Source organism: Xenopus laevis, chromosome 1S (assembly GCF_017654675.1).
Source record: "Xenopus laevis strain J_2021 chromosome 1S, Xenopus_laevis_v10.1, whole genome shotgun sequence".
In the NCBI taxonomy this organism is placed as follows: Eukaryota; Metazoa; Chordata; class Amphibia; order Anura; family Pipidae; genus Xenopus; species Xenopus laevis.
In genome coordinates, this window is record NC_054372.1 from 39951754 (window position 1) to 39968862 (window position 17109).

Genomic DNA, 17109 nt, shown 5'->3' on the forward strand with positions numbered 1-17109 from the left:
TGTCTCTGGACTCTGCCAAAGCCTTTGACACCATAGAATGGCCTTATCTTTGGGAGACTCTCCAGGCTTTTGGTTTTGGACCTAAGTTCTTAGCTTGGATACAACTGTTGTATGCGGCACCCACTGCACTACTCCGTATCAATAACAATATATCTAAACCCTTCAAGCTACATCGCGGCACTCGTCAGGGTTGCCCATTATCCCCCCTGCTTTTTGCCGTGGCGATAGAGCCTCTTGCAATAGCGATTCGTCAGGCTGACATGATCCAAGGACTGCGTTACAAGACGTGCGAAGAACGCATTGCCTTGTATGCAGACGATATACTCCTGTTTTTGGCAGATCCCGGCCCCTCACTTCGGGCGGCTTTGGATATTATTCGAGTCTTTGGTAGTTTTTCGGGCCTACAGATTAATTGGGACAAGTCCCTCATTATGCCGATTGATAATATTCCCTCTCAGCAGCGGGTTACAGATACCAACCTCAAATGGGCGTCTGAGATAAAATATCTGGGTATCCACATTTCCCCACAGGCATCAGAGTTTCGTGATCTTAATCTCTCCCCACAATTGGCGAAATTTACAACAGCAGTCACACATTGGCGGAAACTTCCTCTCACCATGTGGGGTCGGATTAACATCTTCAAGATGGTTTATCTCCCAAAATTTTTGTACTACTTTAGGAACGCTCCATCGGCTATTTCTAAAGAATTTTTTAGGAAGCTCAACACGGAGCTATTGACCTTTATATGGGCAGGACAGCAACCTAGAATTTCTTGGAAATCTCTCACAGCGCCCATCCCTCGGGGGGGTCTTGGTCTACCTGATCTATGGCTGTATTACCTGGCGGCTCAACTGTCCCACATTCATGAGTGGTTTAACCCCGATGCTGACAATCCAAATATGCTTCTCCATGCACTGATATTAGGGTCATTGGAATCTTTACTCCACTGTCCTTTGCGCAAGTTGAAGGACTCAGACCCACTCCCTCCTGTCCTTCGGGCACCATATCAGGCCTGGCAAACTGCCCTGCGGCTGCACAATATCTCCCCATTCCTGATTTCGCACTGCACCCCTCTTTGGGGCAACTCACATCTGACACACTTCCGCAATCTCCCTGACTTTGTTTACTGGACCAGGTTCCGTATTAAAACACTGGGTGACCTGTTGGAACTTGGTACCTTTCCATCTCGTCTCCGGTTACAAGAGAGGTTGTTAGGTGTTACTATTGATGAGTTTAGGTATTTGCAATTGCAACATGCATTCAATGCTCAATTCAGAGGATATACCCCATTGATACATAAATTTGACATCGAGACTACACTTCGTCAGGCGTCCTCCTTGAAGTTGGTATCTACCCTATATGTAAATCTGCAGGAGACAAAGGCCTCTCCCTTCCGATTGGCACATCGCAGATGGCAGGAAGCTATACCTGCTGTTTCCGAAGATGTCTGGGCAGAAGCCACTGATAATGCTTATAACTTTTTGGTTTCCACTAGGGACCGTTTGATTAACTTTAAAATTTTACATTTCTATTACTACTCCCCTGCCAGATTGCATAGGGTTTTCCCTAATAAATCCTCTGCCTGTCCGCGATGCCATCAACTTTCTGCGACCTTTATTCACATGATCTGGGAGTGCCCGATAATTACAAGGTTTTGGAGGGATGTGGTGAGATGCCTCAGTGATTATTTGGACCTTCCACAGGTGCTGTCCTCGGAGGCGTGCTTACTAGGTGCCGTAGACGAACTAGTTCCCCGTAGTTACACCAGAATTATGTACAGAACATTAGTATTTTATGCAAGAAAGGTTATTGTTATGCATTGGATCCAACCCCAACCCCCTACAACTACTGAATGGTCTAATTTGGTTAATTGTATGCTTCCATTAATAAAGTTGACCTATGAAGCCAGAGGGCTTCCCGAAAAGTTTGACAAGGTTTGGGGTCCGTGGGTCGATGTCTTTCCCATGACACCCATTGTGTAACATCTCTCGGGTCTTTACTATGTGTACTGTTATGGTTCCACTATCTCTGTGAGGTTCCTATGGTATGCTGTGTGTATATGTACGTGTGTGCTATTGTAATGCTGCACTGATTTGATGTATAGCCAAGTGTTAAATAAAAACTTTTAAAAAAAAAAAAGTAGAAGGAAAGGCTAAAAAACAAGTAAGCTTTATCAGAAAGGTCTATATAAATACACAAGTAAACCTAAAAGTGATGCTGCTCTGAGGCATATTTATTATCAGTTGATCCTTGTGATGAATGTCAGATATTGCGAGATAAATCTTAAGCTTGTTCCTGTTTTTTGTCAGCAATTCATGACTTTTTTTTTGTGGGATTTCGTTTTTTACACAATTATTTTTGAAAATATAAAAAGCTCTCTGGGTTTTAGATAGTGAGCTTTTTCTTTTGGAAAAAAAAGACTTTGAAAATAATCCAGCACAAAGAGAAAATAAAAACAATTGACTCCAAAAAACACAAGCAAGATTAAGATGTCTCTTTAGTTTTCTGAAATTGTTTACTCCCAAACTGAGGATCATCTGGTTATAAATATACCTTTAAGCGTATTGTACCTGCCACATTTGAATGGCCTGAGAAGGTAAGTAGCAGGAAAATACATTCCTTTGCCTGTTACTTGTATTTAATATTTTTAAATAAAAACAGCAATCCAATATTGGTAATATTTACTGTTTTAAACAGTTCAAGGAAGTTACCTAGAAATCCATGTGACAAGCTATGTAGAACATATTAAATGCAGCTTTTACCTGTATATCTATATTTAATACTAAGGAACCCATTCCCAATATGTACATGTTCTATACTTAAAGGGATCCTGTCATCGGAAAACATGTTTTTTTCAAAACACATCAGTTAATAGTGCTACTCCAGCAGAATTCTGCACTGACATCCATTTCTCAAAAGAGCAAACAGATTTTTTTTATATTCAATTTTGAAATCTTACATGGGGCTAGACATTTTGTCAATTTCCCAGCTGCCCCATGTCATGTGAGACATGGGTTTTTACTATTGAATGTTGTTCTTAGATCTACCAGGCAGCTGTTATCTTGTGTTAGGGAGCTGTTATCTGGTTACCTTCCCATTGTTCTTTGGCCCTTTGGCTGCTGGGGGAAAAAGGGAGGGGTGATATCACTCCAACTTGCAGTACAGCAGTAAAGAGTGATTGAAGTTTATCAGAGCACAAGTCACATGACTTGGGGCAGCTGGGAAATTTCAAAATTGAATATAAAAAAATCTGTTTGCTCTCTTGAGAAATGGATTTCAGTGCAGAATTCTGCTGGAGCAGCACTATTAAATAATTCATTTTGATTTTTTTTCCCCCCCATGACAGTATCCCTTTAACTATTCTTCAATACAAGAAATGCTTCAAAACTCCATTAGCTGCATGAGCATGTACTTGACATTTCGAGTTAAAGCTTTTTTAAGAGCTTTTATCTGTCTGAATCAATAATTTATTGCAGCAAATAATATTTAGAAGCCAAAGCAAATACCTGTCACTGACAGATAATGAATAGGTAAATTGATATTTAGATCTCAGAAATAAAATGTACAAATAGGAAATCTTCAACTACAGAATATACAACAAAAGATGGGTTTACATTCTAAATTAATATGTAATTTCTACTGTGTCATGGGTGATCTTGATTAAATTATACATTTGAGATTCTAGATAGGCAAGAAACAGTGGAAATCATCTGTGAAGTCTGCTCTAACACAGTTAAATAAAAATCAGAACTTGAGAATTTTAGCTAAATTCCAAGATTGGAATGTGAACCTGTATAACAGAAGTACTGATAACTTTTTTTTATTATTTGCACAACCACATCTGTTTCAAGGCAGTAAAAATAATTTATTTCAGAAAATAAATAGCAATATGTGTAAAAGAAAGGCAAATGAAATACAAATGAAAAAGGGCAGTGCATGCTGAAACTGCAACTAAGTATTTAGTTAACTAAAAGACAAATATCATCATTTAAAAAATCTTTTTGCATGTTACAAATGTTGCAGAATATTTTCTTAATCCTTCTTGTCAAGATTTATTTAATTAAAAGTTTGACTTGAGCTTTGGTATTCGTTATAACAATTCAATTCTGATCATAAAGAAACTACATAATTTTTCTTCATTATATAATTACTCTGGGGATTATTTGCTCCAGGAACTATGATCATTGATGGCCTGTGTCTTATATTTCAAATTGTTTTTCTATCTTCTTAACAGTTTCTGTTAGGAAGGTAGCTAGCATTACAACGATTAATGAAGAGGTCTACTTTTGCAAATTTAAGAGAAATAATTGGACATTATAATCAGTCATATTTTTTGGTGGGGGAAATTTAAGAAAGCATTTGAATAGCATAATCATGAAAAGTCACACACGGGGAAAATCACATTATTTAATTTATTTTTAGTGAGGCTGAAAATCACAAACGTTTTAATAAACTGGGAGAAAATAAGCAAAGTTCCTTGAGACATTTCCCATTGATTTCAATAGAAAAACATCTTGCCATACTTCAATTATTTGGATAGGTTTCCTAACCACATTTGCCTTACCTGTAGGGGTGTATTAAGTCCAAGGTTCAGTTTTGGAATCACCTTAATCTCAGGATTATCTGAAGTATTCTGAAGGAATCATAACTTTTCAGTTCAACCAAAACTTAATATGCAAATTAGGGTTTGACTTTCAGTTTGTCAGTCAGATCTTTTGTGGAGGATTAGGCATTGAGCCAAATCCAAAAACTATTAATTGTATCACTTTTTACCTGCCAGACGAAAGAAGGATGCATGTTTTATTTGTTATACCAGTGTGCAATTTATGCAATAGTAACTCAAGGAAGTCTTTAAAAATTTTCTTAATTAATTAATTAATTTCTTAAACATTAAAGGTACGTACAGAAAGTAAAGAACTATGTGCAGTGTCATTTTGACAATTGGTAATTATGAAATCTGCAAAAATTTAAATTATTAAATCTACAAACATTTTCACTGCAATTGTGCACTGTTGGGGGAATGTGATGTTTCATTACCACAAAAACCATTTGCAATGACCATTGCCAATGTTAGCGACTATGTTTGCTTCCTTTTTAACTGTAAATTAAGTAAAATAAATTAGTAAAGGAGAATCAAAGGAAAACTCTCTGGTGCAGATTTATGAAAACTCAGTCAGAGGAATCCTAATGGGAAATCCTACCTTTTCTTACTATAAAGGGAAACATATTTCAAAGGGTTGCTAAATTATAAGAACATTATAAGAAACCAAAAATTACTATTGAGCATAAATCATTTTCACCTTTAACTTCCATTGAGCATATCTCAGAAAATGAGTTTGTACTGTAGTTCTTCTGAGCAGAAACAGACAAACATGAAAAATAAGCCTGCTTACAAGTTTTGTCTCATGTTAATGATGTCTGTCGTGCCAGTTGAACTGCTATGTTATATTGAAATCAGTGCATCAGAAGTAATGATTAAGTGAAATCCAGGTTTGAACTGGTCCACCAGGTTTGAACTGGTCCACCAGGATGCCAGGACCAGCCAACAATGGACCCTCTTGCCAAACCATTTGGCTTTGTATGCCCATGTCATGGCCATTCTCCATGTCTATACAGAACAAAGAGCAGAAATAGAAGGGAAGTCTTGAAACTATATCAGTGGTCAGGTTTTCTGGTTGGGCTCTGGCACCTCAGTCCAAAACTGGAGAGAGTCAAAAAAAACTATTATTCTGATCAAAAATTATCAATATACAGTATGACTCATAAGGCATAAAAAATATGAAAACATTATTTTGTAACAAATTAGCGTTTTGGAAGGTTTTAAAGATGTAACATTAGAATAAAACATTATTGTTTTGCGTGAATTAAGGCTCTGCATAGACTGTGTGGCTCCACATATTATAAATAATCACTTAGCATTCAACGAAAACTGAATATGTCTGTGTATTTCTCTAAACAAGACCTCATCCAGGTCAGCCATAAAAGTGCTGACAGGCGGCTGTTTGAGGGCTAGAGTCATGGGAGTAAGGACAAGAATATCATGGAAAAAGTTTCAGAGAGTTTATTATTTTTCTAAAAATCTTTAGACACCTACATTAAACTATAAGTAGCTAAAACTTTGACATAAATAACTGGTATATAAAGAGAAAGTAAAGTGTACCAGTGGATAGTAGAAAGAGGCAAATAAAAAGAAGAGGCAAACTATAAGGGGGTTATTTATCAAAATCTGAATTTATCTCAATATTTTCTGAAAAAAACTCTGACCAAATCCGCATGTGTTTTTTGGGCTTATTTATTAATATACTTTCCCGAAAATTTTGTTTGCGGGAAAAAACGGGGAAAATCAGCGATTGTAATGATTTTTTCAGATTTTTCATCCAATCTTCACGATTTTTTTGGATTTTTCACCCGAAAACTCAGAATTTTGCCTGAAAACTTTGGGGTATTGCCAAAAGCCCAGCGCACATCAAAAAAACATTGGGACTTCTCCCATTGACTTATGTGAACCTCGACATGTCTGAGATGCCCGATTTTCTGATTCTGACTTTTCCATACTCGGGGTTTAATGAATTCTTAAAAATTCGTGATTTTTTAAAAGTCTGATTTTATATGCAAAAAATCACAAATTTTTGGTGAATTTTGCATTCAGAGTTTAATAAATAACCCCCTAAGTCTCTACAACTTTGACATCAATTACTGGTATGATTCACTTAAAATGAATGTAGTTTTAAAAGTAGTGATGGGCGAATTTGCGCCGTTTCGCTTCGCCGAAAAATTTGCGCATTTCGTGCGAAATTCGCGAAACGGCGAAAAATTCACGAAACGGCGTTTTTTTCGACGCCGGCGCCCGTTTTTGACGCCGGCGTCCGTTTTTTCGGAAAAAAAATTTGACGCCGGCGAATTTTTTCCATGAATTTTCGCGGGCGTTTCGCGAATTTATTCGCTGGCGGCGAATCACGCAAATTCGCCGCAAATTCGCGCCTGGCGAATAAATTCGCCCATCACTATTTAAAAGGAAAGATTTGACCCCTCTGTTTTGCTTGGCCCGACTAGCCAGTACCAGTATATGGCCCTTCCACTCTGAGACTTTGAACTACAGTGGTTTAGAGTAAAAAAAAAAAAAGAAGCATTATTTTTTTATTAAAATAATATGCCAAATAGATTTTCACCACAATTTTTTTTGACTATGCTCATGAAAATAGGTGTATATTGCTCTAATTGCACATACACGTGCAGTAATACAGTGGCAAGCACACATTTCAGTAGGAAAGTTATACTGTTCAAACAGTGCATGGCATGCGCAACATTTGCATTTTTTTTGCAGCTGTTAAGCTTTGCAGGTTTTTCCTTTTTGAGCAGCTGAACTGAATAGCACAACCCTTTACATTTGAGGCAGATTTATCAATGGTCGAATTTTGAAGCAATGGGAGTTTTTTTGAGCTCCCATAACTTTAAAATTCGAATAAAAAAAGACCAATTGAAATTCATTAAACTTTGGGTGGTAGGCTGTATTTGAATTGTTTGAATCAAAGTTTTAGCGCATTCGATTGAATTTGAATCGAAGGATTTGCCCCAAAAAACTTTGATTTTTCAAAGTCCACCAAATGGACTGGAGGTTCCACATAGGCTAAAACAGCAATTCGTCAGGTTTTAGATGGCGAATAGTCGAAGTCGAAGTTTTAAAGAGACGGTATATGATAAATTTGGATATTCAAATTGTCCAATTTTTTTCAAATTCAAATCAAATTTTGGCCTATTCGATAGTCAAAGTACACAAAAATTGCCTGAAACTCAATTTTTTTTACTTTTAGTTTTTACTTCGACCTTTGATAAATCTGCCCCTTATTGTAGGGGTTTGTCAAACTGAAAGAGGCAGTGGTGCCCTAGTAAATAAAGAAAATAAAAAATGTATGTGGCTCTTTTGTATAGAGTGTAGGGGGGAAGGGTTTGATGTTACGTGTGAGAATCTGGTCTGAATCCAGCAGTTACCTCTTTGTGACCACACACAGGCCATTATATCTTCTGGTGAGACAACTCCAATAGCAGTTCCCTGATTTGAAACACGACCTGAATTGAAACTCCTAAATATTCTACATATTGCCATGTACAACAAATATCTATTTTTTTCAATAATTGTTATAAAGATCCAGTGATTCGCTTGAATCTTAAAAAAAAATTATAAAGATCAATGATGAAACAGTTAATGCTTACTGTACACGTTGAAGCGTTTAAAGATTTAAAGCAGCCCAAATGCTCTAATGCAAAATGTCTTATTGGCTTAAATTTCCTCTGTTCACATGTGAATATTGGTTTAATTAGACTGGCAATTCTGAACGAGTATATTTGAAATTAAATATTCGTAGAAGTTTCCTATAGAAGGCATTTGCAGATGTCTCACTCTCTACAGTGAGTTCCTCGTTTGTGGTATTCAGAACATATTTTGGATAATTGCTATTAAAGCTTTAGCCCATGTAATCAGTCCCTGTCAACAGAATTAACAGTCAAATTTTAGTGGCTGAGACATAAAGAGATTAACTGACTTCGCTAAGACAATAATTAGATGACGCAGAAGTCATCACAATAATTGGACCTTGAATCAGAATAATGCGGCCGTGTGAGTTATCCATTGATTTCGATCTATTCTTTTTTCCCCAAGGTTGTGGTAGTCATCTTCGTATGTATACATCAAAATTGGTTATTTATTTTATGTTCAGCAGCATTTCTAGTTACGCAAGTGATATATTTTCAAATGAATGACTAGCCAAACTAGAAAAGTTTATAACTGTTCAACACTATGGGGCCGATTCACTAACTTCGAGTGAAGGATTCGAAGTAAAAAAACGTCGAATTTCGAGTCGTTTTTTGTGCTCCTCGACTATCGAATTGGCGTAAATTCGCCTGAGTAGAATGATTCGAATAGATCGAGCGCAAAAACGTGCGACTATTCGCCCATTCGATAGTCGAAGTACTGTCTCTTTTAAAAATACTTTGACTGCCTACTTCGCCACCTAAAACCTACCGAATTGCTTTAAAAGCCTATGGGAAAGTCCCATAGGCTTGTTTTCCAAGTTTTTGATCGAATAAAAAGGCATTCGATCGAATGAAAATCCTTCGAGCGAATATTCGATCGAGCGCCTATTCGCCTGGCGAATATTTGCCAATTTGACTATTCGCCAGCGCGTAAATTCGCCCGAATTGTCTATTCAATTCTATTCCCCAGTCGAATTTCGAGGGATTTAACCCCTCGAAATTCGACCATTGATGAATTTGCCCCAATAAGTAAATTTTTTACTACAGCTATCAAAAATCATCAGGAAACTGATTATCTTATGTTTTGATTCTAAATTTGATTGCCACCACGGATGTTATGTACACAATGGATGTAAAAACAGCTGGAGCTAAAAACCATTAAAACTGCAGCAGTGAAATTACATATTGTGCCAGCTTAATTACAGTTCCTGGCAGCTTGTTTGAGATTTTTTTTTTTAAATGTTCTAGTACAGTAGAATTTCATTGTTGCAAAATTCGCACTGTGAGACAAGGAATAACCTGTGAAAAGAACGAAAGCACTCTAAAAATTGAAGTGAAAATCAATGTGAATAATACTACATTAACAAAATCTTTTCTTTATAACTTTTCTGTAAAGTTACTTGTATTCTAACCCAGTAATGTATGCTTTTTTTATTTATTTTGCTTGCTTGCCCACTCAGGAGGTGGAGGTTTGTATGATTTTTGTGTTTCTTTAGTATTCCTGTATATATAATATTTATCATTTTTTGCATGTTATTATCCAGTTGACTATTGACGTTCTTTTTAATACTGAATAATTTTTTAGTAATTTATTTCTTGTCTTTTAGGATGATTACTTTCGAACTTGGAATCCGGGTAGACCTTTTGATCAAGGTAATTATTTAATTAGATTTACAAACATATTTTTATCATTTCATGTTTAAAGACATATATTTGCAATTGAATACATTATTCCGCATTCTTCCACAAGACTAATTTGTAATTAATTCAGAATCTCATTACATAATAGTTTTCATACCAGTGCATTCTGCATCAGCCCCGTAGCATCAGCTTATATTTATTTTCTTGACAATTTGCAAAGACCCCCAAACTTATATTTCCAACAGCTGCTCAGTGTACACTGCTCCTTTGAGTGGTTTGAAGGCTTGGGTCATTACCGTAATAGGGGTGCTGGTTCATTAAGCTCAGTATAAAAAAATGGCATTTAAAACCTTTGTTTGTTTTTAGGGTTTATTGATCCTTAACATTGTCTTTCTAAATTGTGCTTAGTACCTGCACAGTGTTTCTACTCCTGTGCAATTTAAGTAAGGCTCATATAGGCTTCTCGTTCCCCATTAATGGCATTTGCTGCCTTTTTGAAGTGTTGAACATGAGGAGAACAATTATACGTATGTCTTAATATATTTTAGGTAAAAAAAACCAAGACAGTGCATTTTTGCATGAAAGTATTTGCTGCGGAGTTCTAAGGGAAAAAGAAAACACACTTCAGTTGATTACAAACATTTTTATCAGTAGATTTAAAATAATGTATAATCATATAGTCGGTATGAAATCAGCATATTATAGTATGAATACAGACCACAAAATACCACAAGTGCACTTTCAATGTAAAGATCAAAGCAGACACATATGAGGGCAAATTCACTAACCTCCGAAAACTCACCAGTGATGGCTTCGCTCACAGCGCAGCACTTCGCCAGGCATAGATTCGCCAGGACAGCGCTAATTCACTAAAGTCCGAAGTTGCGTCCAGGGCGCCGAACGTTGGCGAAGTTGCGCCAAGCGAAGCGAAGTTGCACTAGCGTTGGCTAATTTGCATACGCCGGGAAGTTAAAGTTCAATGTACGTATATGTTGCAGCAAATACATTACACTACACAAGCCCGGGAAACCTTAGTGAAATAAAATAAAGTTGTTATATTGCCCTACACATGAGCCCAGTGTATGGTTTATGTGCCATATGTTAGGAAATGTAGGGGGGAAGCCGTTACCCCAAAAAAAATATGCGCTATTTTTCAGCATATTACCCTGAAAAAGGAAAAGACGCTAGCGTTTTTTGGGATTTAGAAAAATCTTCAACTATTTTTTAAGGAACTCCTATCTATTCTATTGCACTTCGCCTGGTCAAGAGGCAACGTTCAGTAAAATCCGCATCTTAGTGAATTGGCGTAGTTACGTCTATTAGCCAGAGCGCAAATTCGCCAGGCTTAAGGGAGCGAAGTACCTCTAGAGTATATCTCCTTCTCTAGCGAAGTTACGCCAGCGACCATTAGTAAATCAGTGAAGTACCAAAATGACATCCCGCTGGCGAATTTTCACCCGCGTTAGTCACTTCGTCCTTTAGTAAATTTGCCCCATGGAAATTGAGAAAACCCAATGTTATGGAGCGAATTTCTCTACATTTGACTAAAGTAGAATAGTTTCTGTTCTCCCATGTCTGAGAGAAGATTTGTTCAGAAGTTTTTGCTCGCTTAATCTGAGCAAGAAATCAGATATTTTTGCTAATAATTTGGCCCCTGGGGGTATTATTTGGTTATGTTTTTTAACTCACAGAAACAACATGCTGGGTGTTTCTATTTTACTTTTATGAGTGTGTACACAAATATTTAAAACCACTCAGTGTGTTGTGCTCTTATAATCCTGAAAAAAAGGATAAATGAATGATAAACAACTGCTTAACATCATGCTGTTTTCCACAATATGTTGACATATTTTCTTATTTTAAAAATGAATGAAGCTAATGACATATATGGATCTGAGGCTCTATTACATACCAAATCTGAGCCAAGTCTTGAGTCCCATGCTGCTTTGCTTTCAGATTCTACACATTTTGGTTTTTGACTTGATGCAGCTTGCAAAAGCTGATTATATCAATGGAATGAGAATTAAGGAAAGGGAAATAAGAAGGCAGAATTAAATGTAAAGCAATGAGGCGCAGTCTTAGTAAACAATAACAACAAACCAGAAATGACAGCATTTTAAACAAGCTGTCAACCTGAAGGATGGAGCTTTTCATGTGTGAAGTTAGCGGCAATGATATTAATAGGGATAATGTGTGAGAAATAGTGATGGGCGAATTTACTACGAAATTCGCTTAACTGTGAAAAATTAGCGAAACGTGTTGAAGTCAATTTTGACGCCCATGACAATTTTTATACACATCCAAATGTATTAAAGTCAATGGGTGTCTGAATAATTTTGGCGCAAGCCAATTCTTATGTGCGCGACACGTGCCCCAAATTGCTTTTTAATCAGCGAATTTTCGCAGGAGTTTCGAATTTATTCGCTGGCAGCGAAACATGGAAATTTGCCTCGAATTTGCGCCTGGCGAATTTATTCGCCTATGACTAGTCAGAAACATAACTTAGCTTAGAGCAATAACTTTGAAAAATTCAACATTATATGGAAATATTGTCCTATGGTAGAATAGCCTATGGAAGCATGCGCTATAAAAAGGTGTCCTGTAAAGGTTCATAGTTGTGATGGGGAGAAATGAACAACAGTATTTGCCATGTTTTAAAATTCCTATGGTTTGGTGCTGCGAGTGTAACTAGCAAATACAGAACAAAAAGAAAGTCTTACTCGTGCTTGCAAACCATTTCCGCAATGCTTTCAAGTCATTAAGAATATATGAAATCATAACATAGTGTCAGTTGATACTTCTTCCCCCGTGTTATGTTTTATTTAATGCCAGATGTTAGTAGGAAAGGTGGATGCCTGGGTCATTATAGTACTTGGCAAAAGGGAGGAAGATAGGCAAATTGAGGGTGAGAGCAATAAATACAGGTAAAAAGAAATAGTGACTAATGGATAGTAGATGCCAAATATATATTTTAAAAAATGTTATCATTTGATTGCTGTTGGTTATCACAAAGCAAATTAACAAATCCTTACTTATAGTTCGCTAAAAATTATATACTGGTCAGAAATTATGCAATGTGAGAAAAAAAAAATTTTGTATGGAGCATTGTCCCATGCACACCTTCATAGGGTCACTGAATTCCAAATTAAGGCACCAATGGCTGCAAAATCATCATCCCATGACCTCACCTCCTCGGACTCTGTTGCATGACATCACCACTCCATGGACCAGCACCAATTTCTCAGGTTCAATGCCTGATTGAAGGTCATTGTTTTTAGAGTTCCTGGGCGATTTGGTGTACTGGTTTCTGATTTTTTAGCTTCTTCTGGCCATTCTTTCTGTTGCTAGCTCTGACCAATGCTTGAATTATTTAACCCTTCAGATACTGATTTATTGGACTTCAGTTCTCCAGTTTCATGCTTCCTCTAAGTATAAACCTCTTCTTAAGGCCATGCGGCATTTTGAAATCTCAGTTGCTAAACAATAGAATTTCAAATTCAAATTGTCATGATACTATATATATATATATATATATATATATATATATATATATATATATATATATATATATATATATATATATATATATGTTTTGCTTAATATAGAGTACATGTATTTGAATTCTGCAGGTGATATAGTAACTAATGAAAGTTTAAATAATGGCATTTAATGGAATGTTATCTTTGATACCATTGTGGAGTTGATTCAGTAAACATGGGAGGATGCATGCAATTGAGACAGGGTGGTGCAATACTTCCATAGGCTTCTTACAAATTAAAACACTTCTCCAACCTATGGAAGGATTTCCCCCTCCTCCAGTCCAGCATAATGGACACAACTGCAGTTGGATAAGTGCCACTCAGTGGAGGCTGGCTTTGGGGGACTTTTGGCTAGCTAGATTTTCATAACTCTTTTGTAATACTGACACATTCCTTTGGATTTTCATAGGAACATAGTGTCACCTAAATGGGCTCAGAAGATTATGAGTAGACATTGGTTCTGTTGTGTATTGAAGTTAATTTAGTGTAAGTATGTTATCTTGATCTTCAGATTCCTTTGTGTCTGATTTAAAGAAAGCGAAGGTATCTAGGTTTCAATAAGTTCTTCCCTAAAAAGGAATCTTTAGAAATATTTGCTTTACCTGAAGTACCATGACTAAAAAAACGAAGGCCTCTCAGTCTGAGAAACACTGATGCAATTTATAGGCTCTGGAGCTGAGTTAGGGTTTGGTCATGTGTTCACTTGCAGTGGATTTTATATGTGTTTCTATTGTGGAACTGTATGAGTTAATCTGGCCCATTATTTCTAATTGTGGCTCACTGAACTACAGGGAACCACTGAATCCAGGAAAAATGCAACTTGATGTTTTCCACCTGCATTCTGTAGTTTCATGCATTGCAGGTAACCCAAGCAAACAATGGGCTGCAGTAACTCATGCCATCCCTTGAAGTGAGATGCATGAAGTAGCCACCGCAGGGGGAACACATTACCAAACTTTTATGTATAAGAGCCCTTTCAAACATAGATGCGGTAACCACTAGCCAAGTTGGAAAGACCAGATTGGTTACTATTGTCAGTTTAGTACCTATATTCATAAATCAGCGCCCTGTGCCTGCTGTGTTCAAACACTCCACAGTTTACTGACAAAAACAGAAGTCTATAAAAAAAAGTTTGTACCCAAGACTTTACACTTTAAACTTTTACAGCTTAAAATCACCAGACATTGGTACTTCTACCATTCACTTTAAGGCAGTGTTCAGTGTATCAATTCAGTGTATCAATTTCTTCTATGATATACTGGCATTAGATGCACAATGCTTAAAAGGGTTAAATTCGAGTTTCTTTTACTATAAAATCTGAATGTTTATTTATTATATCCCGAGGATGGAAAAAGGCTGAATCCGAAAATCCGGTATCACAGACCTGCCGAGGTTGTATGAAAGGCTCCTATCCTATTTGTAAGTTTCTGTGCTCTGCACTGGAATTAGCCTGAAAATCCAACTATTTCTGGCTTTTCAGACAAAAATCCCAAAAATTTAGATTTTTCGGGAAAAAGCCCTAAAAAAACGAACGATTTGGGAAAAAGTCAGAAAAAATCATACGATTCGAATTTCCACTCGATTTTTTTGTGTTTGTCCTCAATCTGATCAAATTGGACTCTTTGGTCTGACTTTTTTCATTAAATTAGTCAGATAAATTTGGACTTAAGGCCCTAAATTTTCAAGCATGATTTTCTATGTAAAAACACCAACCAAACATATTTTAGTGTTATCACCCCATTAAGGATTCAGCAATTGTGTTTTATAAGTTACCACTTAAACATTTGTTGAGGAATAAAAGTAAAGATTTAATTTGCAGTGTTCCCACATAGCTCTCTGATTCACACCAGGCCAAGATACAACATGCAAGCAATTATTTCAATTGACTTGAAATTGCAGAGTAATTATAGGTTACAGGTGGGACTGGATCATTCTAAAAATTGTGTTCAAGCTGATGGCTTGCAGACTGCAGTTATAAATCTTTAAGGGTTAGCTAGAATTTGAAAGTTTGATTTCTGTGCTGTCTCCTGATCTTATTCTGTGTACGTTTAATAAGCCCTTTTTGTGTTGTATCTGAAGGCATTTGGCTCTGCAATATATATCTAATCCACCTACTCTATGTTAGATGATGAGATTTTGTTGAATTTGTGTAATACATTCAGTATGTGGTGGGTAAATCTAATTTAAAATAAAGCATTTTAAAGAAAATGTTTATTTTAACATTGCTGCAACAATTCCTTACCATCTGTGACACAGAAACACTTTGAAATATATTAAAAATTAAATAGTTATGGGACCTGCTATCCAGAATGCTTGGGACCTGGAACTTTCCAGATAATGGATCTGTCTGTAATTTGGATGTTCGTACCTTAAGTCTACTAGAAAATCCTTTAAACATTAAATAATCCCAATAGGCTGGTTTTGCTTCCAATAAGGATTAATTATATCTTAGTTGGGATCAAGTACAAGCTACTGTTTTATTATTACAGAGAAAAAGGAAATCATTTTTAAACATTTGGATAAAATGGAGTCTGTGGAAGACTGCCTTTCCGTAATATGAAACTTTCCAGATAACGGGTTTCTGGATAACGGATCTCATACCTGTATATTGGTGTATTCCCGTGTTTATAGCGTAATTCTAGAAGGTTTCACTCTAGCAGTTCTTCACTGACAACCTGAAACTGACACTTTGGTATGTACAAAACAGAAAAGAATGCATGAGTAGAATGGGATGAGTATAAAGAAAAATAAGGGAAGAAAAGAAAGAGTTGGTAATAAAAAATGGACTAAAACAGTGAGCGACCAGTTACCAGGGGCAGCCAAAAGCTTCCTCTGATAACTTTAAGAGCAAATTTTCTGTTTCATTAAATGGAAATTTGACTTTTCTTGGGCAGAAAGCCCTCTAGCGATTGACCCGTTCTGATGTTAGGAAATGGCCCTGTAACTATTTATAAATTCACATATATGCATTTAAAAATATATACACATGCCTCTACTAAACTAACCGTAGAATTATTTGAAATAATTTCAAGCTTGATTTGAATTAATTTTGAAGAGCGCAACAGTTAATGCTAAGTCAGACTGATAACATGTATCATATATCCTGATAAGCATATCAAATATAATACTGCATTTTGGATTCAGTTTGTTGATCCTTCAAAGTCACCTCTTTAGCGTAGATGCAAACTGAACTATTTATAGTTACCTTTTTTTTTAAAGGAGGGTTGTCCAGTGTTGCCACATGATTTTACCTAAATAAAATGACCTTTTCTGTAGAAATTGAATAAACCTGGAAGTTTACAATCTAAATGTGGATACCATGGTTCAAAACATAATTCCTAAAAAAAAAAGGAAAAGTTTTATATTAAAAAAGGAGGGTTGTGGGTGCACTCCTAAGGCCATATAAAAACATATTTAAGTACAATAATCCCCTGTCTAAATGTTTCAATGAATATGCAATTGAAAAAGTTTTATATTGAAGTATTGAAAGGCATTTAATGGAACTCTGTGATTAATTTTGTGTTTTTTTACATATAACTTCAATAAAATACTGTGCAAGAGTACCTATAGATCTATGTTGTTTTACAAAAAGATATATCAGAATAAAGGGGTATGTGCTTTACGTGTAATAAAATAATAGTGGTACAAATACAACTAATATAGTACTGCTAAGGTCACA

The 17109-nt window shown here is 36.2% G+C and overlaps 1 protein-coding gene across 4 annotated transcripts in view; it reads left to right on the forward strand.

Annotated features, from left to right (window-relative positions):
• Positions 1 to 17109, forward strand: part of LOC108706636 (testican-3) — a 124381-nt gene that overhangs the window by 50195 nt on the left and 57077 nt on the right. For 2 of the 4 annotated variants that reach the window (XM_041579527.1, XM_041579528.1), the window contains 2 exons: positions 9711 to 9719; positions 9858 to 9903. In XM_041579527.1, coding sequence (XP_041435461.1) covers positions 9711 to 9719; positions 9858 to 9903 — 55 coding nt within the window. The remainder of the gene's footprint in view (positions 1 to 9710; positions 9720 to 9857; positions 9904 to 17109) is intronic. The other 2 variants (XM_018243223.2, XM_018243224.2) reach the window with 1 other exon arrangement.